General features: G+C 42.8%; 1 protein-coding gene across 3 annotated transcripts in view; it reads right to left on the bottom strand.

Annotated features, from left to right (window-relative positions):
- inpp5a (inositol polyphosphate-5-phosphatase A) overlaps positions 1-19,575 on the bottom strand; it is a 180,261-nt gene that overhangs the window by 63,942 nt on the left and 96,744 nt on the right. For all 3 annotated transcript variants that reach the window (XR_520513.1, XM_008290645.1, XM_008290646.1), the window contains exons 5-8: positions 19,097-19,160; positions 17,300-17,403; positions 8,857-8,909; positions 7,740-7,859 (exon numbers count right to left, since the gene is read on the bottom strand). Coding sequence is in view for 2 of the 3 variants with exons in the window: in XM_008290645.1 (XP_008288867.1) it covers positions 7,740-7,859; positions 8,857-8,909; positions 17,300-17,403; positions 19,097-19,160 (341 nt within the window). In the remaining variant the exon portion in view is untranslated. The remainder of the gene's footprint in view (positions 1-7,739; positions 7,860-8,856; positions 8,910-17,299; positions 17,404-19,096; positions 19,161-19,575) is intronic.

Below are 19,575 nucleotides of genomic sequence, written 5' to 3'. Positions count from 1 at the left end.
TCCTGGTGCTAAGAGACTCGGCTCTATTTAAAGCAGGGTTAGTGGTCAGTTTATCCTGTTGGTCTGAATGGAGGGGCAGTAAAATGGCTGAACGCCGGCGTCAGCGCAGCTCTTACAAGCGTGGGAACTCACGTTATCCTGCTTCCAACAGAGAATTTACCACATCTACTGCTGTGAGTGAAGGAGCCAAAAGTAAATCAACTAAAGCACAGCCTTGAAATCAATCTGAACACGTGCCAATCATACAAGACTCAAAAGTAAGAGTCGACCAGGGGAAGAGGAGATGAGTGTGAGGCGGTCACCCTTAAATAAGAACGGATAAAGTGAGACAGGGCGATAAGGAGAAGGAGCGTGAATGTGTGTTTCTCCAGAGTCTGAGGTCTTTCTCCTGCTAACAGCCATGTCTAATACCCGCAGCCTGGCTGTTTTGTCTGCTGCTCCAAGGTATCAGCCACAGGTCAGAAGGTAACACTCTGTTTACACGATCATTTCCTAAAGCACTCATGGTGACCCGCTGGTGTGAAAGTTGACTTTTTTCTTGGCCTTTGTGGGGAGAACGAAGAATTGCAACATTAGCTACAGCTACTGGGCGTGAAAGGGCCTGCGGGTGGGGGGTCCCGAGCTTGGGTTAGGGAGGCACCCCCCCCTCCTCGCTGACCCTCACCCTCGGCGGGGGCCCCATTAGCCTCGTCATCACAGTTCATTCAGGCAAACTGTAACAGTGTCAGTGACATTCTCCCACAAAGACACACTCCTTTACACAGTCTATAAACATGCTTTCTCCCGGCCAATTCATCGCGCAGTGACACCCCTGAAAGAGCCTCTTCACATGGGCCGTTCTCACTGAGGTTCGGGCTGGGGGGCTTCGTCAGGCCTTCCTAGGGGCCACACAAAGACAGGGGTCAGACGCTAATTTATAACATGGCCCCGGACTCTGCTCCCAGGCTCCTTAAACCAGCAGCACAAAGCAACCAGCTCACATTCTATCGGACTCTGCTCCTCTTTCACACACAAACATGCTGTCACTGAAGAGTCACGCAAAAAAACCCAAAAATGCACAAGAAAATGAAAATATTCTTGCCCCAAAGACACCACTAGAACCTCAATCTCACAGACAACACATGTGTACCAAGTATACACAAGCAACAATCCTTCTCCTTCACACCAGCCTCCATCGCTCACTGACTCCTCGCCAGATTATACACTGTGATTGACAGCTAAACTGAGCCATAATAGACAGTCTATGTGGGATTATGAGGGTGCAACTGGGGGCCATGTCATGATTATATTGACAAGATGACTTACCATAAGTTGGCCAGTCAGATTCAACTTTGCACACAATAGCTGGGCTGAGCACAGTCATCCATTGTAAGTAAATGTTGAGAATTTGGGAGAATGTTAACATTGTGAAGAATGTGCTGGTGACGTCTTTCTGAATAGGCCAAGGGTGGCCCCTGACAGGACCTTTGACACTGCAGGACAGCCTTACCCTGGTCCCCCTGTAAGCACCCCATCTCCTTAGTAACGCCCACCCCAACAAGAACACCATGCAGGGGAGATGTGGCGCCGAGGGGGTGCAAAGGTGTTGCAGCGGTCACGCAGAGGTTAAGGAGTGAGTCTGCTTCGGCCAATAGCGCTGTCAAAACGCACTCAAGATGAAGAAGGCACCTGCGAGCAAGTGTGGAGACGCGAAGGTGTCGGCTGGATCTTCACGGCACAGAAGTTTGTCTAAAAGGTTTCGGAGGTTGGAAAATTGTGAAGCGAATTTTAGATCACTTGAGAGTGAAAAAAACAAGCTGGGTCCCAGGCCCCCAGACTTTAAGGGTCCCCAAAAGCCACACGTAGGAGGGATTAAACTATAACAAACTGGTTTAGTTTACCATAGTAGTTAGAAGCTGTGTTTCTATGTCACAGTCGTGCATAATTTGAAGCATCGAACCATTCCAAAAAGTGATTAGAAACAGTGGAAAGCAACAGAAACATCCTCAATAATGCACAATAATGCTCAAGGGAGATGGAAATCCTTTTCTTTTTTTAAAACCTAAGTTCTGACATAGTGAAAATTTTACGTACATGAATGATCTTTCCAGATTGAAAAACAAATCTTGAAGACATGTTTTTGGCTTACAGATGGACAAAGTCTTGTTTTTTCTTCTTCTTTGAGCTTTTTTAGCAGTTGGCAAACAACTAATTTTGTTTCTGTCTTCTTCTACTCTCTCCGTTGTAGCCATGTGTAATGTAGCCTATATCACCACCTTCTGACAACAATATGCAGCCGCATTCATTCGCTCCAATGGAAAGCAGACTAATTTGCATTTTCTTTTGCCAATGCTTACTTTTTTTTTTGCAACACCTTAAAAGTTTGTTTCAAATTCAGTTGACAATTATATGGAATCAAGACAACTTTTACAGTTCTGTGTTCGTGTGTGTGTGTGTGTGTGTGTGTGTGTGTGTGCGTGTGTGCGTGTGCGTGGGTGTAAGAAGGAGAGCGAGAGATAAACAGGTTCACTATGAGCACAGAGACACTGGGGAAGATTAACCTCTGCTCCTGTAGGCCTCCCAGGGTGAGAAGGCAGTACAGAGTCACACACACACACACACACACACACCCACCCACAACCACACACAGTCACATGTACACACAGACACACACACATTAAAAAAACAGTAATCTTGTTATAATGTATATTTGCGTGTCACTCCTGGATGTGTAAGTACGCAGAGAAAGAACTGTGCTCTACATGTAGATACCACACATGAACCGATTGGAAACATGGGAGGATATTAGTGTTACATGTTATGACGCGGAAGTTGCGTTGGAAAATATGATTAGCATAATACGCCCATGGACATGCGCACACACACAACTCTCTTTAATAAATTCATTCAGGCTTTATGGAGGATCTCCCTGCGATTATCCAGTCCTCCCTCTTGCAGCTCAACATGTCTATTGGCTGGAAACTGGCCGGCCTTTCTCTGCTCTTTCAGCCTGTTGTTCTGGGAAAAGCCTAAAGGGAAACATTTAGATTGGAGGGCTCTTTGAGACGCTCTGACAGTTGACTGATGACCCTCCATAAAATGACAAAGCATCGCTGTGTGGTGGCCAGTGCGGCCCACTGCCTCCCCATGGGAAACTAATTGCTTTGAATTGTTAACGGCAACATTATTTTTCTGCCAATCATTGCTTTTCAATGCCCCGAAAATGAGCATGAAACAAGTCTTTTCAGCGAACAAAACAGTTAAATGTCCCCAATGTTGATCAAATTAACTTCAGCACTGTGACAATGGACTATATTTGTGTGAAAATAATGGCGCGCCACAAAAGACGCCTTTATGCCAGGATTTCACAGTTGTAATGTAAAACTGTTCTCCCCTGAACCGGACCAGCCACTCTGAATGGGGGTTGGAAAGAGAAACAAACTCCAATACACAAAAGGGATTTTTTTAAGGAAGAGGGGGGAAAAAAAAAAGAAAACCTGTTGGTTTTATCTCATGCTATCATTTCAGAGGCTCATTTAGCAGCCACGTTTTCCATCCTCCAGAGAGCATCACTGTCATTACATCAGGCCCAGAAAGCAGCAGATAAGCTGGATTTTCACTGTAAACACATCTCCGTCATCTTGTGTCTTTATAACGATTCTTTCAAACTTAAAGCAAAATAGTTTTGTTTAACACACAAATGATTAAACCTTAACATAATTAGAAAACAATGATCTTCCTACATCAAGGGTAGCTGAGTCTACAAGGTAAATACTGCTTGATGCAGCCTGGAACGCATATGTGCACTTTCAAAGGACAGGAAAACAAGCAAGGGATGCATTTCAAGCAGAGCTTTGCTTTTCTCTCATGGAAGTGGCCCACACATCAGCGCAGGCTATAGAGCAGTGCTTTTTTGATGTGACTCAATAGTGAGGTCTGGCTGGCTAAACGCTGTTCCTTCTCAGCATTGTTCCCCCGAGGCCTTGAAGCACTTTGGAGATAAACACTGTTTAGCAGTTAAAAGGGCCACAGAGGAAAAGGCTTATCAGATGTGTTCTCAATGGGCTGTAAGCTGTATTATTAGGCCTGGGCCTCAGATAAGGTGGAGGCTGAAGTTTGATGCCCAGTAGCAGAGCTCCATCCCCAGCCCCGTCGTGTGATCAGGCTCCTGTGCCGGCTGCCTCACGGATCTCAGCTGGTGGTGTGTTCAGCAGCATCCCCCCCCCTCCCATCCGAACCGCTCTCCCATCCCGCAATGAGAGATTAGAGCTCAGAGAGGGAGAGAGAGCAGCGAGAAGAGGGAAGGAGGGGGAGTTTGGCTTTAGATATTCCCCCTGTCCCCTTTCCTGCTCTGCTTCTGGGGGTAGGAGTCAGAGTTAGGACAATAGCCAAAAAGATGGTTCCCAACCAGCCGCTGAATGGGAACACTGTTGGTGGTAGCGCTTCATTCAAAGCCTGGCCCGGGCACATTGTCCTCCCAGATCGGCAGAGGAGAATGGAGTTTGCTGGTGGCTGCCAAAAGGTTAGCAGCCTCTGTGAAAGGACCGACCCATTATTCACTGCCCTTTACAGAGCCCAAGCACCCTTTGTGCTCCTCCTCCCTTCCCTCTGCACCGCCAGCTTTTTCTCACTCCGGTGCTCCGGATCTGCGCCCGACGGCTTCCCCCAAAGTGAGCGAGTGAGGCGCGATGCCCCCACTATTCCACCCCTGCGCCCCGAGCGAGGAATACCAGTGGAGCTGGAACATATAACAACCTGCCCACCACCACCTTGCATCAACACCACTTACCCCTCGTCCCCACCCCTGTCAAAAAGGGAACCTTTAAATGATATGGCCCAGAAGTAACTACACGGTTACCATCCACAACACGCCACAACACAAGGGGATTTAGAAGGAGGGAGCGTGGAAACTGCCACTCAGCCAACACCATTTCTATTCAGCACCCTCAGCCACCCAAGTACAACTCTGAGACTCTGCCATTTGCGTGTATTTACTGGGGGACCATTAAAAATAAATCTACTGAAAAAAGCATGAAAGCGGGAGAAACACAATGAAAACGCTTAAATACAAGCAACAACAGAGGTCCTTTAGAAACTTAATTATGTCAGTAAATCCAGGTAAGTTACAATGTAATAAAAACGGCAAAAGCTGCTTTATTCCTAAAAACCTCCCACTTCCCTGTCCATTGTAGCGCTTCCACCCAATTGAGAAAGAGGAAAAAAAAATACCTCGTGGAAAACACGTATCATAATTCAGACACATCGCCCGGCGACGATATAAGACGCACATACATGTTGTTATCGTGAGAGGTCCCCTGCTGCCAGGCTGGTACGAGGTTTTTATTCCGTGTTAGCGTGGCCAGGTAGGGAGCAGAGGTTGCACCGTGCACTCTATCATCTCACTGCACTGCAAATGGATATCCCATAAATCACATTAGCGTGGACTATGAATACATAGCCTGGACCTGTTTGTGTGGAGGACGGCTTCTCTCAGCTCACTTAAGAAACCTTCACACTTCCTATTGAGATTCCTAGATGCAGTTGCCAGCATGATTAAAAATGTTAAACTTACTTATTTACTTGGGTGAAGCATTGTCTAAATGGAATGGCAATGTGAGTTTTTGATTATAGGACGTCTTGCATAGAGTTGGTATTGAAACAGAAACAAATACATCATGATGAAATACTTGCGAAATTCTATTTTTGATATCTAGTGTGCGAATGGAGGGTTACAAATGAAAAGCAGTATGAACATTCTCAGCTAACATCACAGCAATCAAATTAGGTTTCATTATTTGGGGACTATCTCCTGTAAATTTAATGTAAATCAAACTAATATCAAACTGATACTTCCTACGGAGCAAAGTGTTTCTGAGGATGGAACTAAATAAAAGAAATGAATTAGTTGTCAAATATGAAATTAGCTGTTACATATGTTGATAATTAATACATCAGTTTACTTCTTATTTGTGATTACTTTCTGGTTTCTTTACTTCTCTGTGACAGTAAACTAAATATCTTTGGGTTGTGGACAAACATTAGAGGATGCTATCTTGAGCTTTGGGAAACACTAACCCACATGTTTCACCACTTCCTGATATTTTATAGACCAAACAACTTATTAATTAATTAACAATCAACAGGTTATTTGACAATGAAAATAATCCTTGGCTGCAGCCCGACAATCACCCCTGTGGAATATTTTTTGAAATATCTCGCCCTTGAGAAACGCATCGGAGAGACCAGACAGACAAACACTTGCTTCCTTTCCTCTGTTGGTTGTGGGACAATAACGAAGAAGAGTGTGGGATTACACCACAAAGAGAGAAAAAAAAAAAACACAACTGAAAATGTTAGAAAGTGAGAAAAAGTTAGAGGGACAGAAAAAGAACAGATAAAAGAGACTTGGGAGTTCACAGACCGTGTAGTGAGTAAGACCCCCTACTTCTACAGACAGATGTAATCCTACCAAAACCTTCTCGGCTGTACCTCTCCTGCTCAGGCTCACTCTAAGCCTCCATTACAATATCAATACAGGTTTTGCCATGCCAGAGAGAACTGGGATTTGTGACTACTATCTACTGCCTCTTTGTAGATTCCCATTCCTTACATACACACAAAAAAACAGCTTTGTATTCAATATTTTTTTCCTAAAATATATCTGTACCTTTAAATATTCCTGCTTCTTTTAGTCTATACAAATTTTACCTGATGAGGATTAGACGTAATCGAGTTCTTCATTGAGTTTTTTAGTTCTTTCACAGTGAGGTTTGATAAGAATTTTTGGTGTGGAAGAACTTTATAGTAATTTTTGTTAGTGCATTGTAATTAGTGTAATTAAAAGTAATTATTGTGAGGCAGGTAACCTGTAAATGTGAGTGGTAAATATTACTGCTGAACCCTCTGAACTCTGAAACCCAACAGCAGGACTGAAAGGAAATAAAAAATATCACCCAAATTACACCATTTATCAAAGCCAGACACTAAAAACAGAAAAGAAAAAAAAAAATCAGCAGATTTTCAGTCAGTTATTTAGAAAAGTCGACCAGATCTAAGCTTAAAATCATGATACTTATTCCATAGTCTTCATTTAAATATTAAAATTTTTAAAAAAATAAAATCATTTGCACCAGATTCGATAATAAACTAAAAGATCTCTGCTGGTCAGCACAGGTGAGAAGTTATGAGCTGCTGTCAACAGTCACATGACAAAAATTCTACGACTGTTCAGCTGAACTGCAGACTGAGCAAACAGGAGACAAGTACGGAAACGAATAAAAACTGTTCGGAGTAAAACAGTGATCTTATGTATGGTGACCGTTTTTACCTTACTAGCAACACTTGGAGGCACTAAAACAGATGTTGCACATGTTGAGTACAGGTCTCCAATTATAAATGCTAAAAGAAAATCAATTTTCATTTTTTTCTTTTTTATGATTTAGGGAATTATTGCCTCATTATATGGCAAAGGAGATATTTTTGAGTTCCCCTTCCATCTAGTCATGGTTGTGTTGTTTCCATGGAGGTGCAGGAATTTATACTGCAGATAAAAATGAGCCCACAGTGAGGAAAAATGTGATCAGAAAAGAAACTGCTTACCTTATTTTAAGAATGCAATTAAGAGTAAGAATTATTTATATAAAATGATTTTTTTATGGTCATATATCAATGATATTTGTTGGAGAGGTGTGTTGACCTCAGAGAGAATACAGTAGATAGACTCAAAAGTAATATGAGGAGAGGTGGTGTCCAGCCTGTACCTGTCTAAAACGTATCCCAGGGCCTTCTGCCTGGTCCCAGAGTAGACCGAGGGGCTTTTCTCCCAGGCCACAAGGTTGGAAGCATCGTGGAAAAGGTGGATGTTGACCAGATCAAAGGCACTGGAATGAAAGAGCACGTTGTGAGTGAGCGTCTTCCTCCAGAACATCATGTGTACAGCACAGTATTAACCATCTAAGATTTAATTCCAAGTGATGAAACTGTTATTCTGAATCAACTACTGAAATTGAAAGTATTACATCTATCAAGTAAATGGGATAACTTCTTCCCCAAGGCCCTCAAGCTCAGCCTATTGGTGAAGATACCACTACAAACACTAATCTGCTTTTTTTTTTCTCCCACTTTGTCCTGTTGGGTAAAAGCAGGACAGCCCAGTGTACAGTGATGAACACCTCCCTGCAGATCCTATCAGTCTGGGGTGTTTTGTTAGCATGGTGCTTGCGGCGCGACTCAGAGGAATTGATCTTATCTCGTGGGATTTATTCTGCAGTGACATCCCGAACAAATGAATACATGCATGGCTTTGACTATCTCTGTCTATCCCATCTCTGATCTGATCTCCTATTCTTCACCAGCCTCTCTCTCCCTGCCGCTCTTGTCAAACGTCATGCCCCTATTAAATGCTTACCGTTTCAGCTCTTTAGTTCTCATGTCATCCCTCTATTAGATTACAATCCCCGTCTTCCACCCCTCAGCCACCCACTTCTCCCTCCCCACCCTCTCTCCTGCATCCCCAGCTCCGCACACTGGAAGCAGCGTTTGTATTCATCCCATACAGGTTCAATTGCACGTAATGTTTTTTGTCATCTGTCATATGCAACTGCTTGACTAACGTGATTACGTCTAATCAAATCCCTGCTCGCTGCCGTGGCACACTGTCCGGAGAGGCTTCGGGCTGCGTAAGTCGCTCTGTGCGTCCGTGCTGTCTGCGATAAGCTCGCCGTGAGCAGCTCACCGCGGCTCGAGGGGGGTGAAGTCAGACATGACTGACGTGGTTAGATCTTCATCTCTAATCACATTGATACAGTTGTAATGATTCAAGGTTGAACGGTGATGAGGTGGGATGTGTCATTGTAGGGGCCTATTAATAAAACTCACCAGTCAGCCAGGGCCCATCGAGTTCTGATGAATCCCTTTCTGGACCACTTGCACTGCAGAACAGAGACACTCAATTTAGCATGACAATGGTAGAATTTGACATTGGTAAGGATTCACCGCGAGGCAAAGCAAAGCTAGAATGTCAAACGTTTCACAGTCACGTCACAATGTCCATCAGCTGGAAGTCAATCTCTGGTTTAATCAACAGTGTCAAAAACGGTTCAGTTCGGTTTGGACCCAAATTACACACGTTTTTAATGAATGAAACTTTGGATACAATGTTCTAACTTTTGGGAAAAGGCTGTTAAAGAAGGGACACAGACATTTAAACATTATTTTCAAATGTTTTTGTACTTCAGTGGGTCCATTTAAAGTCACTTCTAATTCACTTCATTTCAGTGGGAATTCTTGCTTTATAGTATTTAACAGCTACAGTTACAAGATATTAGTAACATGGACAGAATTCTTCTAAACTGAAAAAAGATAACAGTAAAATAGCTTCAGAGGGACAAGTCACAATATTAAAATGCTGTTTTAAAGATTTAAATATCCATCAATAAGATTAAACTAAGGACAACATGTATATAATAACCATAATAAACCATAGAAAAACTGTTGCGACTACTTGTATTTTATTTTTTTTAAGTAAAAGTCAAATTTTCAGTGCAGGTTTATCCATGTGGACACAGACGACCAAGCACATTCACCAAACCCACACTTTAAATGCAATAAAACCAGTCAAGTGCATAGAAAAACAGTAAGGCACTGAGTCTGCTTTTAAACACTATTAACATCGGAGCTAATGCAATCTGGCAAAGTATTTCAGCAGCTGGGAGCACAAAAAAAAAACAAAAGCTGCTTCATAACCTCTGTTTCAACTCTCCTGACCTGAGCTTGAAGATTTCTGAGAGGTTCCTACTGAGTGAGCAAAGCCACGTCGGACTTTATCGACCACAAGTAAAATTAAAAAAAATAAATAAATAAACAGGTGTTGATCACATTTGTCCTTCCTTGTTTAGAGTCTACACACAGTCTTATTGGTTAGAACAGTGAGGATGTAACTGCAGTGGAAATAAACGCATCTATATGGTTTTCTGCATCTGCCTGAGACAAGAAGCCAAGCACTCTCTCTATATATATAAATATATATATATATATATTACAGAGGAAATAAAAGCAGTTTTCCATCGCGGCATTGCTACATAATGTTAGGTCTGAATCAGTGATAACATTCGAGGTTAACAATCTGTTAAAATAATCATATTGTGATTATTTTTGATCGGTGCTGCAATTGTGATACGAGTCACAACTTTAGTGAGGAATGCCTTTTTTTTTTTTTCACTTTTCCACTGGGGAACAAAACATGACATGATTTTTGCTGCTGCCTGCACCAAACACACATGTTCCCTTGTGTCTGCGGGATTTGATTTATAGGCCGGGGCTTCTCTGTAGCACCACAGCGCATCATTTATGGTGACACATTTTACCTTTAGCAAAAAAAAAAAAACTTCCTGTGATTTGGACACCGCACTTTGCCATGTTTTAATAATATTTCAATTAACCGTACAGCCCCGGATGACAGCGCTGACATTTCTGACCTGTGTTACACTTGTCAGGGCAAAAGAGGCTTGAAGAGACCGGAGAGACCGCTCAGTGTAAACATCTAGTGTGCTGCTGTTTGATCAGATCCCACCAGCCTTGAGCTAATTATCCAATCACAAGCCCAAAGATCTTCCTCAAACAGCACATGATTCACCATGAAGCTGGTTATTAAATGAGAGACAAATTGATGTTGTGAGTGTTCTCATTCTGAATAGATAAATAAGTCTCTTTCCCCGCAACCTCTCTCTTTTTCTGTCTATCTCCCTCTGATACCCCTAATGGGGAGTTAACTGCGGTGATGAATAAACTAATTATGGGCCAGGTCACATAATTACAAATTGACTAATTTTATTTAAAAAACTCAGATGCAAATTAAAGGGCTAAGAGGTATTTGATTGCGCCTCACATCCTTCAATCTGCATTAGTACAAGATTAACTGTATCAAATTGAATTACATTAGCATACTTGAATTAATCCATACTGCCTCGGCAGGATGTATGGGCCCAATTATAACTCGCTGTCCCAATATTGTGACTTTGAAAGGAGCAAATGGAATTAGATATGAGTGTCACACTGGAGCAAAACAGATTGAACGTACACTTGAAAAATCTGTTTTTTAAACTAAATGAATATATTAAAAAGATAAACACAAGCAATAAGGCTCAAGTAACTAAATCCAGTAATCACCCACAAAACGTACATGTAGTTTGAAGAACACATTACTTTGTTGCATGAAAGATCCATTAGTGGGCTGCATGTGTTTGTCAATGTAAAGTTGAGGAAAGAAAGTCGTCGGAGAGGATGAGGAGGGATAAGATGAAGAGTGAGTTGGTGGGGGGTGGAGGGGGGGACTTGCTCAGTACCCATACGAGCTCTGACTGCCGCCAGAGACGTTTAATCTCGATTTAATTTAAAGAGCCATTAACTACAATCGCAGCATTAAAATCCATCACTTTCTTGACACCCGGCCCCAGATTGCCCCATTTCCTCCACATATGACTGATTGACCCCCTGCTTCATCGCTTGCTTATAAACACGCTCACAACACACACACACACACACACACACACACACACAGCGAGCAAACACACGGACGACCGTCACGGCAAAAGCGGTGCACGCACCCTCGCATTCGAACAAAACAAGAAGCATCTTCCGTCTATTCATTTCACCCAATTTAAGCGCTTTTGTTTTGTAGCGCGAGTCGGGTTAAGATGATTATCTCGCGCAATCAATCAAAGTGCAGAAGAAGAGGAGTGTCCTTCTCCATTGGCTGACATGATGACATCATGATTTGGTTGCTACAGCTGATATCGGAGCGGAGATGATGACACAGATGCTGTCCGGCCCCATTTAATCTCCTGCTGAAACATCATCATCATCACCACCACCACCCCCCTCCCTCCTCTACACAGCCTCAAAAAAAAAAAAAAAGAAGAAAGAAAAATACTGATCTTTTTAACATTTAAGAGTTCAGCCAATACACTTGCTCTGTCGCTGTTATTTTGAGAAGAAGACATTTTGGATGAAACGGATAGGTCACATGTAATCATATCATACATCAGGTGTGGTGGCTATAAAGAGTCAATGGGGGGGGAGGGGTGATGGCTGGAGTCGAGGGGCAACGGTAAAAGGTCAGAAAGGCTCGGGGTGACATTGGCTGACCTTCCACAGGTCACCGATGGCGTCTCCGCCCATGACAGTGATGAACGGCGGCTACACAGGGGGTCACATCCATGGATGTCAGGCAATATACGCAACTGACCGCTACATGCACACACACACACACAAACACACACACACACACACACTAACACACAGACGGGATGAGAGACAGACGAAAAAAAACATCTTTAAAAAGATGGGCGGAGGAGAAGTCGAACCCATCGGATGCACTTGAAGCTACTACATAAAAACTCTCCGGTTGCGACCAATGGAAAGCTACGCTCCTATGAAATGTCAGATGTGACACGTACACGCACTAATGTACAACCACGCTCCCAGCTCCTGACCAAAACACCCTCCCGCCACTGTTTCTCGGTCCATCCCGTTTGATTCTCTGACCTTTCTTATATTTCAGCTCAAAGTCCGACCCCCATAAATAATATTATGGCGGGGTGATGTTCGGGAGGGGGGGTGACAGGAGAGCGCAGGACGTGGAGGGGGGGGGTTACACAAAAGCCCTGTGACAGAAATGCACTGTGAGTAATAAGTAATACACACAAACGCTGATTGATTTGAGCCCCAGTAGACAGTCACATTTATCTTTATTCCATCATCCAAGGGGGCCCATCAAATAACAGCAGGCCTCGCTTCGGGTTTACATGACTGGACAGCACATGAACATATGAGTGTGTGTGTGTGGATAAAGATGTACCACAAGTACAGATTGCAGCCGCCGTCCTTGTCACGAGCTCTAAAAATTCCCAGAGTTAACTGAAGAGAGGAAAATGATGCAGCCCGAAAAGGATTTCTGCAGTAGCGACAAAATCGGTTTTCTGAGCCTTCTGGATACAAAAAAAAAAATGAGTGAAGAAAGCCTTCATTTAGCTTTCATTTCAACATTAGCCCCTCGTTTATGAGCTCCTTGCAGTCTCATGGATCACGGCCGTCACAGAGAACAGCATCTGTGTCACAGGTGTCTTGTCTGGTGATAAATGCGGAGAGCTTTTTACAAGCAACGCCGGTTTAAATGACTTCATCTCCTTAACGTACGCATCACGTCGATGAATTACGTATGGCGCTTAAATCATAAGGGGGAAAACATGAAGGAAGTTAACTTTCATCAGGGGCAGAACTTGAAAGTAATCACAGCCCCCGTATCAGAGCTTACTACAGGGGGCACTAAAAGGGTATGAAAAGTCAATGCTTTTATGGACACGCTCGTGGTGCCAAACAACAAATACAAACTCATATGGATGTTGATCTACAGCCTGTCTGCTGTTTTCTTCCTTCCCCTTTCTTTTCTTTTTTTTTTTTTTTTTTTAAACTCATATGGATGTTGATCTACAGCCTGTCTGCTGTTTTCTTCCTTCCCCTTTCTTTTCTTTTTTTTTTTTTTCTTTCCTACGGTTGTGTAAAACAATCAATACCAAGGGCACATTAAGGTCTGGGTCGTATACTTTATTTATATAAGGCAATGACAAATCCTTATGATGCAATGGTTTTTGGAGGCATGTATTGCTGCGCCAAACAAATAAATATATTAATTCCCACTGGGGAGGCGGAGAGATTGACGGAACAACGGGAAACGACAAGCCGCCAAATCCATCACGGCGACCTTTCAAAAGGAATGCGCCCACAATTTTGTCCACTTCCTTCTTATTCAGCATTTCAATTAATGTCCCTGCTTCTCTCCCCTTCACTTACAGCTATAACTCAAGGTAGGATTACGGAAAGAACTGAGATTTTGCATATGGAGAGCTTGTCACTTAAATCAGAATCAAACTAGGAGGAAAAAAAAACACAGCCACAAGCAGAGAGTGTGAATGTGAGTAATTTAACCCAATATTTTACTCGACGATTTATGATCTTATGTTTAGTCACTTATGAAAGCTGAAATCGAAAGTCAACTTGAGCGTGATTTAGGTTAAACGAACGATAAATTACATTATTCCGGAAAACAGTCTTGTTTGGTTTCATTTCTAATTGCGTCTCCGTCCGCACTAGTTGGACATTAAAGGTCCCGTATTGTGGCCCTTTTAAGGAAATTAATGAAAGTCTTACATGTACCCAGAATGCGTCTTTTAATTTTCAGCTCAAAATACTGTAACGATGGTTAATTTTGCAATGACTTTGTAACCCCCCCCCCTGGTTTTAGTCCTGTTTGAGTGTCTGTAATGGTTTTCTGTTTAGGCCTATTCAGGAAGAAGACTCTCCCTGCATCTGTGATTGACAGTGCAGGGATGACTGAAGTAAATGAGTGTGAGATTGCAAGATTTTTTTTGCTTCTGACTTTCTCTCTAAGTGACATGGAAACAAGCTGAATTCACAGCACAGTTGTTGTGTTTGCTATCTGAGCATGATGACTTAGTCAGACAACATAGCGGCATGAAATCAGTATCTGAGCAGTGCTGAGATCAAGTGGCTATAAAGTGACTGTGCTCTTAATGGGCTGCATTTGAGTCACTATTTTATACCTGAGTACATATTAGTAAATGTTTTGCTGTGAATTCAGCTGTATTTAAATGTAATATATGCAGTTTTACTGGACACACAGAGCAGGACAGATGTGTAAAAGACTGTAGAGGTTGCACTGGAGGCACAGTTTCCAACATATGTGAATGTCCCTCAGCTTTACAGCTTCCACACAGCTCTGACCTGTGAGCGTACTATCAAAGCTAATGGTAACTTTAGCCCCATTAGCTGCACAATGTGCAACCCTAAGCATTATTGCAGCCCACAGCAGAACGTGTGTGTGTGTGTGTTCGGCTCATGGCTGAGGCGTTTTAGAGTTAGCAGCTCTAGAAAGTAAATAAATCTGGACCGCAAAACAAGCAGTGGAGGCAGGATTATGTGAACTTTGAGCTGGACAATTACTCGTTACCCAGTATCTACACAGAACTGGATAAAATTCTCACTGACTTGAAAGGCCATGTTGTTGAGTAATGGCAGCAGGAAGCTCCTTCTTATTTTCACAGCTTTTATTTTTATACGTCCAAGTTTATAAAATATACAAAACAAAATAATATGACTTTTCGCCATATGGCACCTTTAAATAGCACACAGGGAGTTGAACAAGTTTATTAATTGGTGAGTTGATTGCCATAAAATACGTGCTTTTCTCTGCTTTGTATTCTTATAAATTCAACGTCTTTGAGCTGTTGAAGGTAAACCGACTAATCTGAGATATAACTGGCAGATAATTCAATAATGAAACTAGTTGAAAACACACTTTGCGAATTGTGAGCTTTGATTTATGAGTTTAAACCACCACACAGCGCTCAAGTGCACTGAGACGTACTGAATGACATTTTGTTTCTCTGTTTTAAACACGCAGCCCTCCCACCATGATGTCATCAGCGCTGACACTTTATTAATGGCAGACTGTAAAGGTAAAACACAAGCAGGGAAAAACACACATCTGTCTCTGTGGCCACCTGAGCCGTGTGCCGTCACTGTCTTAACCTTCCTCGGAGGATTCTGGCTGACAACCCGGATGAGTTGAAACGCATTTTTATTTTCGCCGCAAATTAGCTCTGTGGGGATGTAAACAAGATACCTGCCCTCTGTGTCCTTTTTGATAACTTTTAATGATGCGCTTCCACATTCGTCACGACAATTACTCAACAAATCAAAAAGGCCGTGTGATCCAAAACCGAGAAACTGGTTTTGGACTGTGCGTGGCGTCCTGTCCGGTCCAAGATCCCCATGTAATAGGATTCCTCAAAGCTGCAGATGGATGGCAAATCTAGGCGGTTTCATCTACTAAAAGAGGGCATAAATCACTAGCGGAGGAAGCGGGGACGAGGCAGGGGTTATCACCAGTCTGCCTCCCTCATGAGAGCTTTGCATTAAAGCATTAGTGAAATTAATTCATCTTTCATAAGAGGTTTGAGCAGTATCTGTGATCTATGATAACAACCAATTTCTCACTACGGAGGGGCCGGCGGAGGAGGGAGGGAGGGAGGCAGGAGGGAAAAAAAAAATACTCTGCGACCCTGATAGACTACACAAATCTGCTCTTTTTAAATGGGCTAACATTATCTGGAGTGCTGCTCTCTGGAGCATCATCCCAGATTCATATCCCAGCCGGGAAAGAGGCATAAATCACCGTGCAAAACTTTTCTCATCTGCCCCACCACCACCACCGCCGCCGCCGCCGCCACCACACACACACACCTCCTTTCTCTCTACATCACTCGCCTCATCCTTCTCACGGTACGCTGTGCCAGGTTTGTTTTGTGGTTTTCTTTGCTTGTCCTGTTAAATGCAGAACAATGCTTTGCTGTAATCATTTTAAATGGCTTTGCGCCTCAATCAGTGTAATTGGTTTTAGATCATCTCTGGAATGGGAAAGTGGGAAACCTGAAGCTGTTTAGGTGTGTGTGTGTGTGTGTGTGAATGCTTATGTTTGTGTGTATGTCTAGGGTGGCTCAGGGGGTAGGCAGAGAGGTGGGGGTCCCGCAGTGTGTGAAAGAGACGGAAATTGGGGGGAAGTGTGTGAAGGGGCCGTATCCATCTGTTTTGCATATATTTGCGAAGGCGGCCGTCGGAGCATGGTTGACAGATGAGTGGGGAGTGCGGGGATGACACACGGGCGGTCGTGCTCTTTATTACTATATCAGCACAGCTATGCTCAGCGCTCAGCTCCCCCTCTGATGGCACACCGCGCCGCAGCCAGAAAACCGAACACAGCGGAGTGAGCAGAGAATTGCTCCGCGGGACACGGGAAACACAAAACGAGGACATTCTCTTTCAAGATTTGAATTTGTTGGGACTGATTTGTCTCCGGATCAGCCATGTGTCAGCTGGATTTCCTTGAAGTAGAGAAAAAAAAAATGTGACTGTAATGGAAGAGAAAATAGAGACACGAAGAAAATGAAATAGATTTTGTAAAAGCAATGAAAAAGAAATGAGTTTTTTTTTGTATAGATTATTGAAGCTTGGTGTTTTGGATTAAATAGCAAAATTAGACCACATCGTTGTGTATGATTTACACTGTGATGGTAAATTATATGTGTGGCAGAAAGTTCAAAAGATCCTTATTCCCACTGCAGCACTGATTATTCTTTTCATTTTAGAGCTTTATCAAAGTCACGTCACACTTCCACCTTCGACTGTGATCAGTCCACGTCTCAGCTGTCACTCATCAGTCGAGTGTATTTAATATAAAACCCACCTCAGGGAAGTAGTCCTGTGGAAACTTCTCCTTCTCCAGCGAAGGTGTGCTTTCTAGTGTCTCTGAGCAGGTTTCCTTCCCAACCACCTTCTTATATTTCTTAGCTGAAAAGGTGATGGAAGATGGGACAAAGATTGAAAGAAAGGAGGGGAAAGGTGGGGAAAAAACAGAAAGACAATCAGGTATTGTTACAAACACAGAAGGTTAATTTTTGGAGACCCCATGTGTGAGTCTTCTGATAGCACTGACAGCTGGAGCCACTGTGGCTTCCTCAGACAACTGCCCCACCTGCTGGTCAGAGACAGGAACATCTGCATTCAGAACTAGAGGGACGTGTGAGAGGGGAAATGAAGAAGATGTGCCTGGCTTTGATCTCATGGGGATATTGCTGTGGATCAGATTATACAGATTGTGTGTTCAAGTAAGATATTCTTATTGTGTGCAGTCTGTGTGTCTGTTCTTACAGACGAATTCATCCTCTGGTTAAACGGGTGTATCCTCAGATGCTCTATTCTAATAAGGCAAAGGGGGTAAAAAAACATTTGAAATGAAAAGATACAGCAGCTTTTTATTACACAGATTTAAAAATAAACTGAAAATCTAACACCATCAGATGGGGCCGATGTTGCGATCTAGGTGTTGATACGGTTCTGATACGATTGCAACCAATATGTGGTTAAACTCCTGATCATCACCAGCTGTCCTTCACATACACATTGAATAAAGTCATTTTTTGGCAGCGATGTGAATGAGCTTAAATATGGACTCTGTGGTCACACTGACAGTAAAGGCGGCTTCATTTAAATAGCCTGAAATCATTTAGACAACATGACTTTAGAACCCTGTAAATAACCAAATTGCGATATTAAAGAAATCTGATCATTTAAATCTTTTTTTTACCTCAAAATCTACTCATTAAATATAATGCTGTACATTTTCATTTAAGAGATTTTATTGCTGCAGTTTGTATTAAAACATATAAGAATAAAGTTGAAATGCTGACAGGGTGAAAGCTGAATATTGCACATTTTATGCCTCAGGAGAAGAAATGTGAAATTATGAAAAGTCAAACTTTACTTGAACTCTACGTGGTTTCAACTATCATGTTTGTTTAATTTACTTCATCAGTCTCTCATAATGAGTATCCATTGGGCATTTTTCACAGGAAAACATGTCACAGCAGGAAAAGCACAGATGTAAATAATAAAATTAATGTTGTTTGAATCCCATGTAGCTGCTTCAGCATCCTGGTATTGTGTTAAGAAGACTTACAAGAAGAAAACATGGACACGGTACACAGTCGGTGCAGGGGGTCATGTGATTTTAAATCAAATCTGAAAAGTATGTGTACAGGGATAGTGGTCCTGTCCCCTGCCGACCCCTCCCCTGCCTTCGCCCTGTCCTTCACTGGGGGTAACCGGTGCTAATGCTGACTTGGGTCTAATAGGAAGCGAGGCGCCTCCACATCTATATCCCTTCTTTAATTAGCGCGGTCGCCGGACCCCGGGGCCCTCTGACACCGCAGGCTGATGAGACCGCTGTAACTGTCCAATAACTTGCCGCACACCATTACTGTGGGCCCGAAATCGTATGAATTAAATCCTAATATTAATAAGCATTACCATTCTGTCCCGCTGCCTTTACATTATCCTCAAAGCCAATCTAAGCTCCTGGTTTTGATGGAAGCGGGAATAGCCTGCAAATGGTTGTGTGTGATATGCAGGATTTCATTTCAGGACAGCTGTGGTGATGAATACGTGGTGTGTGTGTGTTGGACAGAGCGGGGAGTGGTCTTACCTTTGAAATCAAACTGGTGGATGTTTTTCAAAGACTCGTGGATAAAGTAGAAACTTCCAAGAGCCTGCAAGAAGAAAAGATTCTGGTGAGAGTTTTGCAGCATTTGTAAAGAACTTTTTTTTGTTTTTCTGAGTGGATCTGGATGCAGATTTTACTTGACAAAAGCTTGTTTAGTAGCTACACTTTCTCAATTTAGTTTCCAAGATCCCCGAGCAAAAGCTTTTCAGCGTCAGGATTGACCTGATGTGAAAACGCCCGACTAATAAACTGGACCGAAAGCAAAGCCAACACAGAGTCCTGCACACTCTACAGCACACTCCACAAACACTACACACCACGAGCTACACAACAACAGGTGCACCGTGCTCTCAGTACAGTACGCTCGGCGCAGTTTCCTATTCTGGAGTCTTCTAATGTGACGAGTCAACAATTTGAGCTTTCAAAGGACACATTCAGATGGACTTTTCAATGAGCAAAGA

This window comes from Stegastes partitus, unplaced genomic scaffold (assembly GCF_000690725.1).
Source record: "Stegastes partitus isolate 25-593 unplaced genomic scaffold, Stegastes_partitus-1.0.2 Scaffold688, whole genome shotgun sequence".
NCBI classification, from domain to species: Eukaryota; Metazoa; Chordata; class Actinopteri; family Pomacentridae; genus Stegastes; species Stegastes partitus.
The sequence above is the reverse complement of the archived record's forward strand: the minus strand, read 5'-3'. Positions and strand labels throughout refer to the sequence as shown.